The following is a 15745-nucleotide window of genomic DNA, read 5'->3' as shown; positions in this document are numbered from 1 at the left end:
ACATCTGAAGATTGAAGAGAATGAAATGGATGGACCCCATCATGTAAGACCTGTAATTGGCGGGGATTGTCTTAGGTGCCTAGACTTTTAGTGCCAAGAGCATTTTAAATTATTTTCTCCACAGCTAATTCTGAGGCCAAGGGACATGACTGAAGTGAAATAATACAGCTGGTGTCACTATTGTGTTGTTTTTCTCCCCAAGCCCCCATTACATATACAGTGAGGATTCAATAAATGTAAATTATATGGAAGGACTTGGGAAAGGCAAAAATATCTACAGAATTGGGCTGATTTGGGACCACTAACCTCACACTATTTTAGGGGAAACCGCGCGGATCCCGTGATAATTGAACACATCCTGTCACCAACTCAAGAAAGGAACAGGGCGGGAGCTAGTGTGTGCCCAGGCTTTTAGGAACGGCTCCGAGGGAATTAGGGCTGGCCAGAGGCCCCGGAAGGGCAGGGCCACCGGTGGGTGTAATCCTAATTCCTGCCTGAGGGAAGGGCGGGGCTTTGGGTCTCCATGGAGACGGCTTCTCCTAGCAACCTGGAGGACGTTGAGCTGAGCGGCTGCCGAGATGGACGCGGACAGTCTCCTTCTGTCCCTGGAGCTGGCGTCCGGCAGTGGGCAGGGCCTCAGCCCGGACCGTCGGGCCTCGCTGCTCACTTCCCTTTTGCTGGTTAAGCGCGACTATCGCTACAGTCGGGTGCTTTTCTGGGGCCGCATCCTCGGCCTTGTCGCAGATTACTACATCGCGCAGGGCCTGAGTGAGGACCACCTTGCACCGCGCAAGACACTGTACAGGTGGAGGCGGCGCCGGGCGGCCGAGGCCGCTGGGCGATATGGAAGGGAGGGCCACTGGGGGGCCTGGAAGGAAGAGTGGGTGGTGGTAGGAACCGAAAGGGGCGGGGGCTACGGGGTCAAGGAAGCAGGTGGAGATGGGATTTGCAGAGGAGGGAAGGGGGGTGGGGTGGGGAGAGGACCCGAGGGGCGGGGCCGAGGACCCGAGAACCGAAAGGAGCCTGAGGGGGCGGGTAAGTGGGGTGGACGAAGTCTGAGGGCGGGGCTCTGGGAGGACACTTCTATGCTTGGGGCAAAGGGACGCAGGGGAAACTTAGAGACTGGTGGGTTTTCAATAGAGTCTGAGGCCAAGGACGGAGGCAGAGCGAGGCGAAAGTTCCTGGATTATGGAGACCTGGATTAGAAGCCACGTGCCGCCTGGTGCGGGCGTGTCTGGCTTTGGTAAGAGTTGAATTTGGAGAAGTGTCAGAGGTTGTGTGGAGCTATTTGGAAGCATATCCAGAGATCATCTTCCGTGGAAGTGTTGGCTCACAGCCCGAGGCTCTCTAGGAAGTAGCGAAGGAATGTGGAATGGGAGAAAAGGGATTTAGAACCGGGGAAAATTACTTGGACACTACCATTCAGGACCATGCAGCTGTATTTTGACTATCCCCAGCGTTGATGGGGAGTTCAACACCTCACAAAGCAGTCTGTTAGGCGCAGGAAGTTGGAGACTTCATTTATCCATCCACACATCAATCCAACACAGGTTGTTTGCATATTGACTTGGGGTTACAAAGAGGGCTGAGACTAACCCCATCTCCAAGTTACTCACATCTTAGGGAGGGAGACCGATGTGGAACCTGGCAATTACAGCAAAGTGTGTTAAAACTAGAATAGAGTTGCTATTTCTTTTTTTTAAAAAAATGTTTTTATTGATTTGAGAGAGAGAGACATCGATAGGCTGCCTCCTGCATGCCCCCTACTGTGTGTGGAGCCCACAACCTGGGCATGTGTCCTGACCGGGAATTGAACCAGAAACCTCTTGTTGCATGGGACCAACTAAGCCACACTGGCCAGGGCAGAACTAGAATAGAGTTGTACACAAAGGGAGACCAAGGCATTCCCCTAGAGAGCAGTTAAATAAGGTCATTACGGAAGTAACTTCTTTGCCAATGTTATTTCAATTTTATTTTATCTCTTCCATCTCCACTTATCCCCTCTGTGCCAACATGAAAGTTGAACAGATCTCCAGGAAGGTGTGGGGAAAAGGCACGCCAGTTAGAGGGAACAGTTATACAAACTGGTTGCCTGAAGCTGGCTTGGAGTGTTTGGGAGAACAGCAGGTAGGTAACCATAACAGTGGCAGCAGAGGGTGTTATGTAGAACTGGATGGAGAAGCCTAGAGGTTTGAACCTTGTCCGTAGGCTATGGGAAGCCATGGAAGGGCTATAAGCAAGAGCCTGCTTTAATCTGAGTGGGCAGAATGGCCAGAAGTGGGTAAGCATTTAGAAATCTATTGTAGTGTCCAGCTGAGGGAATTGAGAGGGCCTGGGTTAGATTTAAGTGGTAGAACTGTCAGGATTTGTGACTGGGGGAGGTGAAGAAGAGGTCAAGGCTGATTCCTTCCAGTTTAGCAGCTGATTATGTGCTGATGCCACCCACTGGGGGAGAATTCAAGAAGCAGGACAGTCCTAGGTGGTTTGGGTTAGTGGATAGAGCATCAGCCTGTGGACTGAAGGGTCCTGGGTTTGATTCTGGTCAAGGGCACATACCTCAGTTTGCAGGCATGATCCCCAGCCTTGGTCAGGGCACATGTGGGAGGCAACCAATCAATGTGTGTGTCTCACATCAATGTTTCTTTCTCTGTCACTCCTCTTCCTTTCCACTCTATCAATGGAAAAATATCCTCGGGTTAGGATTAACAACAACAAAAGAAGCAGATCAAATTAAAGAAGGAGGGTAGACCTAGTGAATTGGGTGTGTGGTGCTTGGGGGACAGAGTGGTAAGGAGGTGTATTAAAGTACAGATCTGGAGTCCAGAAGAAAAATTTGAACAGAGATTTGAGACTCATTTCATTTTATTCCATAAGTTTTTCTTTCTTCAGCACTTATTATGTGCCAGGCATTGATCTAGGTACCAGGAATTCATTGGTAAATGAGACAAAGTCCTTGTATTCATAAAGTTTACATTATAGTGTGTGTGGAGTGGGAGGGGAGGCAGACAATAAATAAGCATGTATTGCTGTCAGCTGGTGCTAAGTGGTAAGGGGGATAGAGAATGCAGGAATGGTTACCACGTTAAATAAGGTGGTCAGGGATGGCCCCTGATAAGGCAACCTTTGAGAAAGACCTGAAGCAACTGAGTGAGCTATGTGCTTATTTGAGGGAAAAGAATTCCAGGCAAGTGCAAAGGCTCTAAGGCAGGTGTGTACTTAGTGTGTTTGTGGAACCCATATAGGCTAGTGTGGCTAGAGAGGGCTGAGGAAGGGACATTGCAGGACATAAGGTCAGGGAAGTAAGGGGCTGGAGACAATCATGAAGGGCCTAGTGGGGCATTGTAAGGACTTGGTCCAAAGGGAAGTCATAGAAAGGTTCTGCACAGACGCATGGTCTGGCTTAGGTTTTAACACAAGGAGGAGTGAGTATGGAAGTTGGGAGATCAGTTAGGAGGCTACTGCAGTAACCAGGCAAGAGTAGATGATGACTTGGCCCAGGGGGAAAGCAGTGGAGGTTGTTCGAGATGGTTGGTTGGATTCTGGATACTGATTAGTCATGAGCTAGGGCAGTGGTCGGCAAACTGCGGCTCGTGAGCCACATGTGGCTCTTTGGCTCCTTGAGTGTGGCTCTTCCACAAAATACCACGTGCGGGCGTGCATGTACAGTGCGATTGAAACTTCGTGGCCCATACGCAGAAGCCAGCTTTCGGCTCTCAAAAGAAATTTCAATCGTTGTACTGTTGATATTTGGCTCTGTTGACTAATGAGTTTGCCGACCACTGAGCTAGGGCTTTGGGAGGTGGTTGGGTGAGACTCCAGAGGGAAAAGAGGGGTGAGAATAGATCCCTGGAAATACTGAAGGCACTGGAGCAGGGAGAAGGAAATATCAAAAGAAGTAGGAATGGAGCCTGGCTGGCGTGGCTCAGTAGTTGAGCATTGACCTATGAACCAGGAGGTCACGGTTCAATTCCCAGTCAGAGTACATGTGCAGGTTGCAGGCTTGCTCCCCAGTGTGGGATGTACAGGAGGCAGCCCATCAGTGATTCTCTCTTATTTCTGTTCTTATTTCTATGTTGTTTTTTTTTAAAAAATATATATTTTATTGATTTTTTACAGAGAGGAGGGAGAGGGACAGAGAGTCAGAAACATCGATGAGAGAGAGACATCGATTAGCTGCCTCCTGCACGCCCCCTACTGGGGATGTGCCTGCAACCAAGGTACATGCCCTTGACCGGAATCGAACCTGGGACCCTTCAGTCCGCAGGCTGATGCTCTATCCACTGAGCCAAACCGGTTAGGGCTTATTTCTATGTTTTTATCTCTTTCTCCCTTTCCCTTCTCCTTTCTGAAATCAATAAAAACATATTTTTTAAAAAAGAAGTAGGAATGGAAATGCATTTGTTGTCTTTCAGGGCATCCCATGGATAACTTTCTCCTAAGCAGTTTTTTGGGGTGGTGGGGGCAGAGATCATGGCGCACTGGACAAAGAGTGAAAGTGGGGGGAAAGGAGGGCTCCCAGAGGTCAAATTGTTCTGAGATTATTGTTCAGAGTTGGGGCAGAGGAGGAAGGGATAGGAAAGGGGCATGGATTTGAGGGCTGTTGTGTTAGAAAGCTGAGAAGTTTTTATATTCAGAAGGAGGCCCTAGAGCAGCCGTGGGCAAACTATGGCCCGCGGGCCGGATCCGGCTGTTCTATCGGTTCTCTTGCTCTCCCCTCCACTCCTTTACTTTGAATTTATATTAGTTCACACAAACACTCCATCCATGCTTTTGTTCCGGCCCTCCGGTCCAGTTTAAGAACCCATTGTGGCCCTCAAGTCAAAAAGTTTGCCCACCCCTGCCCTAGAGAGTGAAGGGAGAAAAGATGAGCCAAGAGCAGGCTGGGGACACAGGGCCTGAGTGAGAGAGGTGGGAGGATGTCCTCGCCCATTGGGAAGTGAGAAAGAAGGGACTGCGCTGGCTAGTAGTCCTGGAGACCTCAGAGTAGGAGAGGTCCTTGAGCCTGGGCCCGGCTTTCCTGAGCAATGGGGAAGATGGCCGTGCAGTGGACTCAGTAGGCAGACTGAGCATGAATTAGGGGCCCACCAAAGCAGAGACACCTGTACTTGAGGAAAATTCAGCTTCCAGAACCTCATCCGGAACCTTACAGTCCAGATATCTAGGAAGAAGCTCTTGGAATTTCAGCATACATAGACCTTTTGTGACCTTTAAAAAAATAAAACTGAATTTGCATCACATATGGGGGTGGGGTGCACCATAGACACTTAGGGCTTCTAAGGGGAAAGGTGTGACTCCCAGAAGTATTTCTTGGGCCTCACCCTTGGGAGAAGAGGTGATGGCAGGAAGCCCGAGTGGGAGGGGGAATTGGAAACCAGCGTGATGTGGATGTTGTTGGCAGCCTGAACTGCATGGAGTGGAGCCTCTTGCCTCCTGCCACAGAAGAGATGATGACACAGACGTCTGTGGTGAAGGGCCGCTTCATGGGGGACCCCTCCCATGAGTATGAATACACTGAGCTGCAGAAGGTGAATGAGGGTGACAAGGTCTTTGAAGAAGAAATAGTGGTGAGTGAATATGAGAGAGGAGGAGGGCCTGAGGGAAGAGGGTTGGGGGCATCCAAAACCCAGCCCAATAGAAATATGGTGACAACAACATAACAACACCGCCCCTGAGCAACAGTGTGGGGAGTGGACGGGCAGCTCTTGAGGAGCCTGGCTCTGGGGCAGGGGCAGGGAAGAAAGCGTCTGTGCTGAGTTCTGGGGTAAGGGCATGGGCACAAGCTCTTACATTTTTGTACCAATTGTTTTCCTATATGTTCATCCATATAGTTCAAAATTCAAATGTACAAAAAGGAATATAGTAGAGTGTCTCCCAGCCCTGTCTTCCAGTCACCCAGGTCCTTTTTCTGGGGGATAGTAATATAACGGTTTTGCATGTGTGTGTCCAAATCTTGCTACTCAAAAGTGCAGCCTGGGTCAGACACATCACTATGCTCTAGGTGTTTGAAATACAGACTAATGGGAGGTGGGGGATGAGGATCTGCATTTTAGCACATTCCCGGGGTATTCAAATTCACGTTTAAATGTGAGAAGCTCTGTCACCTGAGACAGCAAATACCTTACCTCTACATATTCCCTTGTTATCTTCCAAACAAAACAAAACAAATGGCAGCATGTTTTACATACCGTTCTGCACCTTCCATTTTTTACCTAACAATACATTTTGGAGATCTTTCTATATCAGTGCCTTAAAGAGCCTCCCCACTCTTTTTACCATGTGTGAATGCAACATAATTTAACCCATGATGTTTTCATGGAAATGGAGGTTTCCAAGGTTTAGCTCTGACAAGCAGTGATCTTGTACATACATCATTTCCACTGGATGCAGTCTATCTGAATGACCAACTCCTAGAAATGGAAAGCTAGGTCAGAAAAGTAAGGAGCCCAAGTTTTGAAACTAGACAAAGCCAGAATTCAAAACACAGTCTTTGGACTTGAACCTAGGTGATGCCCAAAGTCTGGGTCCAACACCCACCCCTTCCCACCTGACACGCTTAACTTCCCTTCAGTTTTATTTTCTGTAAAATTTGGATCATTATATTTGCTCCCCAGGCTTGTGCAGATTAAATGAGATGACATTTTCTGAAACCCCTGGCCTAGACACTTATTAAATATTAGTTTCCATCTCCCCCTTTGTAAAGAATTCCAGTTGGTAGCCCATGGGAAATAGGTGGCTGAGTGACTCTGGGGGCCCTTGGTGACATGTTTTTCCTGTCAAGTACTGTTTTTCCCCAACATATCTATGAAATCCTTTTGCTCAGGGTTGCCCTTGATATTGATTGTAAACCAAATCTTATCGGCATAAAGATGTGATAATATGGGGTGATGCTTTGTCAAGTCAAAGAGTAGGATATGAAACTATAGAAACTATGATTTTAATTGTGCTTTAAATATATCATAAAAAAGATAGAAGGAAGTATACCAATATGTTATCACTATCTTTAGGAGGTAGGATTATGAATGGTTTTAATTCTCAAGTATACTATAAAATATTTCTGATTACCCAAGTAGTTTACAGTAACATGATTGCTTTTATGTTTTCAAAAGGCAAAATAATCAACATTTAAATCTGATGATAAGATGGTATGCTTCTGGAAGGATACAGAAACCATTAATTGTGGTTTCCCTCAGTGAGGGCAACTGGGGGATGAGGGATGGAGTGAGAGAGACTGCTTTTTTTTTAGTTTTAAATATTGCACCACCAGTATGTATTACTAATTTTAAAAAGAAAAAAAAATCTTGATAGGAGGAGAGGGAGGGCTCACCCAGCATGATTTTTCATGGACCGGGCATCTACATGGTGGTGACCCAGGCCAGTTGGTTATGCAGAGGGCCCCGCACCAGGGGTGAGTGGGCACAGTGCCCTGGCAGGGAGGCTTGTCTCCTGTCTCCTCAGATCCGGATCAAGGAGGAGACCCGCTTGGTGTCCATCATTGACCAGATAGACAAGGCTGTGGCTATTATCCCCCGAGGTGCCCTCTTTAAGAGTCCTTTTGGACCCACCCATGTCAATCGGACCTTTGAAGGTGAGTTCTCCGGCGCCTCTCTCATGGGCAGGAGGACATCTCTTCCTGAGCATAGTCAGACACATATGTGGGAGTCTGAGCAAAACTGCCCACTTCCTCAGAAAAGAAACAGCTGTGACCGCATCAGTTGGGGGGATGTGTCCAGTGAGCTGGCATCGGTGGTTGGCATGGCTTACCCAATCACTGGACCCTGCCTGGTTTCTGCCTGAGGGTGGGAGAGCATTTGGCCACCTGGGTCTCAGGTCTTTCCATGGATCTGGCCTCCCTGCCTTTTCCCACCTTCCTCCTCATTGGTCTCTCCTCATTGCAGGATCTGTGTCAAATTTGGGTGGAGGGAACACTATTTCCTCTTCTCCCTTCAGTTCTGTCAGTAGCTGAGTGAGTCATTTGCAAGCTCCTCCACGTGTTCCTCATGCATAGAGAAAGTGAGCTGTGGGATTTCCTTCCCACCCGCTACCTCTTTTTAGGACTGACCTTGTCTGAAGCTAAGAAGCTCAGTTCCTACTTCCACTTCAGGGAGCCAGTTGACCTGAAGAACAAGACCTTGCTTGAGAAGGCAGACCTAGACCCCTCCCTGGACTTCATGGACTCCTTGGAGCATGACATCCCCAAAGGTAATAGCCTATTACTTGGAGGACCTTGGATCTGCCCTCAGGCCAGAGCAGTAGGCCATGCACCTGCCATTCTCCTCTGAGAGTGGAACCAAAGCCTGGGTAGGAAATGGTGGTTCAGTGTGGGTGCTTGAGGGTGGGGCTTTCACAGGGTCCAATACAAGTTTCAGCTCATAGGAAGCAGTGGATAAATGTTTGCAGATAAAAGGGTTGTCTTCCATATGCTTTCACAAGAAGTCTCTCGACTTTCCTATCAATCTTGAATAGAGGCACACATCCATCTCTGTTAGTTTGGGGTGAGATCCAGTGTTTGGTACATAGCTGGTGCTCAATAAGTAGGTGCTGATTGACTGAGCATCCCCCTACTAAGGATATGAGTTCTGTATATTTGCTTCCTGCTATGTGTATGGGACTTTTAAATCTTAAAACATACAGCTTCAGAGGCCTTCCTATGCTTCAGGACACACCTGGCCCACGCATGCACCTTTGGGTGGTTGGGTCACAGAGACCCATTTCCATCATCTGAGCTTCACTGTAGAGCATGTGTTCTGGGAAGATGCTCTTGCTTGGATGCTGGACCCCAGGGCAGGTGCCGGGCTCTGGGCAATCAGGGATGCACCTAAAGCACTGACTCAATGCCTCTAACTCTGTCTGCATGTCTGGAATTTCTGAGAACTGGAGGGATTTGTTGATGATGGCAATGATGATAACAACTTATAAAAGCAGTGGCACTGCTTATTGTGTGCTAGGCACTGTACTCAGCCCTTTGTATACCTTATCTCATTTTAAGATTCACAGCCAACCTAAGAGGTAGATATTGTTATTAGCCCCATTTTATAGATGAAGAAACAGAGGCTCAGAGAGTTAAACCCAAAGGCACAGTAAGTGTCAGAGAATGAGACTTCAGGACTCTGGCATTAACTGTGGTGTCCCCCCATCTTTTTTTTTTTATCCTCACTTGAGGATATGTTTTACTGATGTGTGTGTGTGTGTGTGTGTGTGTGTGCGCGCGCGCGTGCACATGAGAGAGAGAGAGAGAGAGAGCAAGAGAGAGAGAAACCAGTGTGAGAGAGAAACATCAATAGGTTGCCTCCTGTATGCTCCCTGATCAGGGATCGAATCCGAAACCTTTTTGGTGCATGGGATGATGCTCCAACCAACTGAACCACCCTGTCAGGGTGATGGTGTTTCCTTTTAAGTAGACAATGGGAATGGACCACTAGAGGAAACACTTTTTTTTTTAAATTTTTTAAAATATTTTATTGATTTTTACAGAGAGGAAGGGAGAGGGACAGAGAGCTAGAAACGTCAATGAGAGAGAAACATCGATCAGCTGCCTCCTGCACACCCCACACTGGGGACGTGCCCGCAACCAAGGTACGTGCCCTTGACCGGAATCGAACCTGGGACCCTTCAGTCCACAGGCCGACGCTCTATCCACTGAGCCAAACCGGTTAGGGCTAGAGGAAACACTTTTGAGGAGCAATGAGGCACCCAGATGGGCTGGAACTCAGGATGGAGGTGGATGGCAGTAGTGGTTAAGGTGAGGGCTCTGGAATTAGACAGCCTGGGTTGGAATCCTGAATCTGTCACTTGCTAGTTGTATGACATTGGGTAAGTCCCTCAGTTACCTTGTGCCTCAATTTCCTCATTTTGAAAAGGGGAATAATGATATTTTCTACCTCATTGGGTTGTTATGAGAATTAAGAGTTAACACATATAACACAAAATAATTCTAACAGTGCCTAACACATAAGAATTCATATAAAAATTATATATAGAGAGAAAGAGAAACATTGATGTGGCTGCCTCCTGCATGCTCCCTACCATAGATAGAGCCCACAACCTTTTGGTACAGAAGACCATGCCCAACTGAGCCATACTGGCCAGCACTTATTGATCTATTTTTAGTGGCAAAAGGCCTTAGAGGTGGGTTGGGCAGGCCTAGGAGGGCCTAGAGGGCCAAGGTTAGGAGGCCTAGATCAAGGCAGTAGGGGCTTCTGGTAGCTTGTGAACAGGTCTGTGATAATAAGGGAGTGGTGCCTGGATGGATGGAGAAGTGGCAAGCCAGAGATCTGGAGGCATTTCAGAGCTCCTGCAATGCCCAAGGGGCCAGACAGTGGGCCCCAAGTGGGTAAGGGCTGCCAGCAAAGAATGGCTATGCTGGCCTTGGCCACATGGGGGTGCTCGAGGCAAGCCTCCCTGGGCATGGAAAGGGATTCCTGGACCTGTGGGGGAGATAAACGTTTATAGGGGCTGGGGCATTTCTCACCCATGAGACACCCTTTCCAGACTCCAGTTATCTCCCCCAACTCTATGCTCCCAGACGCACATCCCCAGGGGGGTTGATAAAGGGAGCCAGGAATGTTGTGATGGTGGGACCCAGCACCAGGGGCTGAAGGGTGGGGGAGAAAAGTGCTCTTAATACCCTTAATCTGGGGGCAGCAGTGCCACCTCCCAATTCAAGGTGAGTCTGGAAAGCCCTGCTGGGTGCTGACTTCTCAGCCTTCTCACCTGCAGCTGGATGCCCAGGGCCAGTGGATGAGGCCCTTTTCCCATAGTGCTGGGTGGTCAGAGGGGCTAACACAAGAGTGCCTCCCACCCTTAGAGCCTCATCCTCTGTGAGATGGGAGGGCAAGGAGGATGCTCGGGCCTTTGCAGTCAAGACCAAAGCTGGCTAGATGGGCTGTGGGGGTCCAACAGTCTTCCTATGGGAATCCCATCAGCCCTGTCTGCCCTGCCACTTGGGGTAAAGGGACACAGAAGGCAGCTGTCCCTCCCTGCAGCAGGGGTATAAGATAGGGAGCACTGGGGGGGTCTTCCTAAAGGATGCTGGGGCCACCCTGATATGCCCAGTCAGCAAGTGAATTTATCAGGCCCCTGGGAGGTACAGGATCTGGGCCTGGGAAGTGAGTGAGTAGCAGTGGCCTGAGGCCCTAGACATTCTGCTCTAATGGTGGACTTCAGGGCTGAAGGATCAACTGATGGTTTGACATCCCAGGCCACTCCAGCCTGTTGCTCTTTCCTCAGTGCTGGAGCCTTGGGAGTTGAGGGCTCCTGGCATCTCCTGTGTGTGTGGGCCTGAGGGGAGGGATGCTCTTGGACTGACCTTGGGAAACCTCAGAGCTTCTGGGCCTCCAGCTCCCTTCCTCCCAAAGCTACCACCAGAAAGCCTCCAGGAAGTCAGGCCCAGTTTTTTCTCATGATGGCTTGGTGGGGGCCATGGTGTAGGGATGGAAGTGTGGTCAGGGAGAGCAGACACTCTGAGCTCCCAGACTCCCTTCCTTATCTGCCAGTTAAAGAGCAGGAGGAGCTGCTGGGAGGCTTCTCGGCCAGGCAGACAGCAGAGAATGCGCTGGGCTGCTAAGGCGGCCCAAGGAAGAGTTCCCTGGGACACCAGCACTGGCTGGTGGGATGGAATGTCCTACCCAGGAAAGATCATTAATTCCTTTCTGGGTCTGAGGCATTTGTTCAAGGGGACTTTGTGTCACTTGTGAGCAGGTATGGTACAGGTTGGCCCTGTCCCTGGGGCTCCTGCTCTGTGCCCATGGAGTTAGGTACGGAGATCAGCAGCTTGTCCCTGGGACAGCCTGGGGCCATGATGCCCTCCTGAGCTGTTCTGTCTGCCCTGGGTCTGCAGTTTTGTAGGAGTGAGTAGCTTTGGAGGCAGAGCCATCCTCCTGGTGGATGCAGGGAAACAGCTAAGAGTTCTGAGTTTGGGCTGCAGCCAGGGGAAACAGATGGAGTGCCAGGTCAGGAGGCCAGATTTCTAGATAGTTCCCTGCCAGTCCATGCTTCTTAACCTTTCACTTCATTAGCAATAGCCACTGAGCAGCTATTATGTGCCAAGCACTGGGGACATCATTGTGAACAAAACAGGCACCATCCTTGCCTCACAGAGGTTTGGAAAGATAAATGAAACAGAGGATGAGAAGTGGAAATGTAAAGTAGAATGTGCCTCACCAATGAAGTCATTGTGTCTTGTGCAGAGAGGGGCAGGCAGAGCAGCAACGGAAGCAGAGTAGGAGGGGTGGAGGGCAGGGCTTCTCTCCTTGCTCCACTCTGCACTGGAGCTAACAGCTCTCTCAAACCCGGGGGAGCAGAGGTCCAGCACAAGAGAGCCCTCAGCAGCAATGCCCAGTTCAGGCAGCAGAGGGCAGCAAGGGGCCTGCTTGCCTGGAAAGCGGCCTTTAAAAATGTGGTGGTGGTGCTTGGGGAGGTGTTGCGGGGGCAGGGGAAAAGGGGGACAAGAACATTGGAGAGTTGTGGGGAACATGGGACCCTCGACCAGCCTTCTCTTGAGGGTGCATACAGGTGGCTCCTCCTACCTAGTCCCTTGGAAGCCTGGCTAACAGGTGCTTAGCCTTCTGGACCCAGGTCCTGACCTTACCAGTCAGACAGGGCACTCTTCCGCCTCTATAGGACCCCACCCACCCCCCAATCTCTAGGGGGTTTGACCATACCTTGTGGCCCTTGGTGGTGGGAGTGGCCACTCTGAGAAGGAACCCCATGCCTATTTTGTGTCTGAGACAAGTTGTATGGTGCTGGTTGGAGAGGTTTAAGCTTCCTGCTGCCCCAGACAGCCCTGGTCCCCAGCCTGGTCCACTGTCCCCATCAACAGAATCTAGTGCTTTGCTGCCTTTCTTCCTGGAGGGCAGGAGAATTTAATTAAGAGAAGCATACCCTCACCTTAGGTTTCTGCTCTAGCAAGGTGGGTGAGAGCCTGGGGCTCTGGGCACCCAGGACTTCCTGCAGACTGCAATAGGCCCTGCTCCTGGTTACCGGCTTGTTCCCCACCATAGCCTCAAAAAGCAGTTTGCAGAACCGAGTGGGTGCCAGGGGGCAGGAGGGGACCTTTGGGGAGACTGGGCTGTGAACTGAAACACCAGGGCCACAGCAGGCTGCCTTTCCTGGAACCCCAGAGGGGCAGAGGCAGCAGCAGCTGGCTGGGCCCAGCCTTCCCAGCAATAAGAAAAGTGGGTGAAGGTGACAAGCAAGTGCCTGGCTTCCCAGGTAGACACTACGTGACTCCTGGCACGTTAAGAGTCTGTGTGTTTCCTGGGCAACCAGCTGAGCCAGGAACAAGGAGAGGACAGAAGTGTGACAGGAATGCAAGGGAGGGAGGCAGTGTTGTTGGCTGGCCCCTCACATGCCGCTTCCACACTTGGCCAGCACCCTTCCGCTTGCTTGGTGCTGCTGTTCCCCTGCCCCTATAGGGTTACTATATTTCTCTAGCATCCTTATCAGTTCCTCCTTGCTCTCTGGAAGTGGGAGTGAGGGGAGCCCCTGCTAATAAGCCTGGGCCCCCTCATCTGCTAAAGGAAAGAGGTGGCCAAACCCTAGGTGGGTAGGTTGGTGTTAGGTTGGGACCCAGCCCTTGCTCAGGGTATGCCAATATGCTTGCAAAAAAAGAAAAAAAAAAAGATGCCGGCACTAGTGAACTGATGAGTGGTCTAGGCTGGAGGACACCAGGACCCATTTATCCAGGGCAGCATTTGGTTCAGGCAGGCTGCAAGCTGCCCTCCCTGGTGGGCAGAGCCTGCTCCTTCTCAGTTCAGGGGGCTGTATGGCTGTGAGCAACAAGAACAGGGAGGGACTGTCCCTAGATGATGCTCTGGGCACAGGGTGGGGTGACTAAGGGATGTACCTTCCTAGGGTCTGTGCTTCTGTCCAAAGGCTGAATGTAGTGCCTTGGAATCCTTGGTTCTGGCCTGTCCCACTCCCATTACCCCCTAGACATGTTTTCCTGTTAGGAAAGCAACAGGCTAGGGCCTTAGGCCTCTTAAGGCAGGTCTGGGAGGTGGAGGACTATAGGTGCCCGGAGAGGAAAATTGTAGGAGCCACGGGAAATACTCCCTTTCCCTGACCAGGAAAGCATCCACCCCCCTTCCTAGGCAGTGCCCCAGCCAGAGCTCTGGTAGCCCCAGGGGGACACTCTTCTTGATGTTGTCTGGCCAGCACTGTATGGGCCTGGGGGAGTGGAATCACTGTAGCTTCTACTTCATCATCTCTTACATGGGTGGCTGCACTTGGTGCAGGCCACTGCACAGAGTTGTGGTGGGCTCCCAGCCAGCCTCTCCCTAAGCAGGCCAGGGCCAGCTGACCTACATGCACCACAAAGCTCTGGCTTGGATTTGGGCAGGTGACGGCACCCTCAGCAGGGCTGAGCTGCTGTCAGGGCCAGGGGTTCCTGGTGGTCAGGCCTCTTGGATACAGGGTGGCCCCTGGTGGGTGGGGACTGAACTGTGAAGCTGCTGGGTGTGGAGTGACCAGGGTGGGCCATGGTTGGAGGAGGCCTGTGGGAAGCTGGGGCAGCAGGAGCCAAGCAGCCGAGCTGAGCTGGCAGCCGATGAAGGCCTCAGCACAGCTCTCAGTGCATCACTGGCTGGTCCAACACCAAAACCTTCAAAGCATTTGCCTTTCTGGCAGGGTCTGGAACAGAGCTGTGGCTGGGCCCGGGAGGGGCCTCGGTGCGCAGGGGAATAGAAGCTCCAGATCTGCATCCAGAGGCGATTTTCCCAGGCTCCTTCCTCCCACACAGCGGCTCCCTCCCTCGGTTCTGGAGATGGATCAGGTCCTTCCCGCCAAGTCCTCATGGCCGTACAACTCAGCCATGGGCTGGGCTGCTCCTGTCTGGGGAGCAAAAACCAGGGCAGGACCCAGGATAGACAAAGGCTCATTAGCTGTAGCCCAAGTCCCCTCCCACCAAGGATGGCTCCAGTCCACCAGCAGCCAGAGAGGGCTACTGAGCTTCAGGCCCGAAATGGTCAAACTTCTATGTGAGCCCCTGGTCAGGTCTAATCTATCTCAGACCAGAGGCTTCTGGGTCTGGGTACGAGAGAGCAAAATAGCAAGTGGGGACAAACTGCACTAGGACTGAAGGTCACTAGTGATTACCCCTAGCAGAGCTTGGAGAAAGTCTCCCCAAACCGGCTCCAACTCCCCTCTGCCTTTGGATTCAGCTTCCTCCCCCACTCAACCTTTAACTAGACTTGCTGACAGGAACAAAATGCACTCCTTTTGAGTTTCACCTCCTTTCATTTCCTTTGCCCTCCCCCTGGAAGTGGTTTTAATGAACAGTGAAATGGCTAAAAGGCAATCAGGAGGAGTAAAGCGCCGGGGTAATTAAACTGTCTTCCCTTTTCTGAGTGGAACCTTAGCACCTGGGCCTGGCTGCCCAGGGAGCTGGGGCCTTGCACACTGGGAAGCGCTCTGGCTCCACAGCACCCAGGCCTCACTTCCTCCCCAGGGTCCTGGAGCATCCAGATGGAGCGAGGCAACGCCCTGGTGGTGCTGCGCAGCCTGCTCTGGCCAGGCCTCACCTTCTACCACGCTCCAGGCACCAAGAACTGTGGCTACATCTATGTGGGCACTGGTGAGAAGAACATGGACTTGCCCTTCATGCTGTAGGAGGGACCCGCCCAGGGACTCTGTATGCAGAGCATCAACATTATTTTCATACATTTCAGTGAGTTTGGTCTGTTTGTTCTGTCTTGCCGCTTCCCCTCATCTTCACCTCCATCTGGTGTCCAGGCTCTGAGGAGAGGCC

General features: G+C 50.9%; 1 protein-coding gene across 1 annotated transcript; it reads left to right on the top strand.

Annotated features, from left to right (window-relative positions):
• The first annotated feature begins 549 nt into the window (after positions 1-549).
• RSPH9 (radial spoke head component 9) lies at positions 550-15707 on the top strand. The gene is made up of 5 exons (XM_080666846.1): positions 550-805; positions 5399-5564; positions 7456-7585; positions 8053-8199; positions 15446-15707. The coding sequence occupies exons 1-5, from the start codon at positions 579-581 to the stop codon at positions 15604-15606; spliced, it is 831 nt and encodes a 276-aa protein (XP_080522972.1). The 5' UTR covers positions 550-578; the 3' UTR covers positions 15607-15707.
• Positions 15708-15745: the final 38 nt, after the last annotated feature.

Source organism: Plecotus auritus, assembly GCF_963455305.1.
Source record: "Plecotus auritus genome assembly, chromosome: 4".
NCBI lineage: Eukaryota > Metazoa > Chordata > Mammalia > Chiroptera > Vespertilionidae > Plecotus > Plecotus auritus.
This window is presented reverse-complemented; position numbering and strand designations above follow the sequence as displayed.

Bases quoted from the DNA above. Each gene is read 5' to 3' on its own strand.
- RSPH9 (XM_080666846.1), top strand. From the start codon at position 579: ATGGACGCGGACAGTCTCCTTCTGTCCCTGGAGCTGGCGTCCGGCAGT. The intron at 7,586-8,052 runs GTGAGTTCTCCG...ACCTCTTTTTAG, and splicing joins TGTCAATCGGACCTTTGAAG to GACTGACCTTGTCTGAAGCT. The intron at 8,200-15,445 runs GTAATAGCCTAT...CTTCCTCCCCAG, and splicing joins GGAGCATGACATCCCCAAAG to GGTCCTGGAGCATCCAGATG.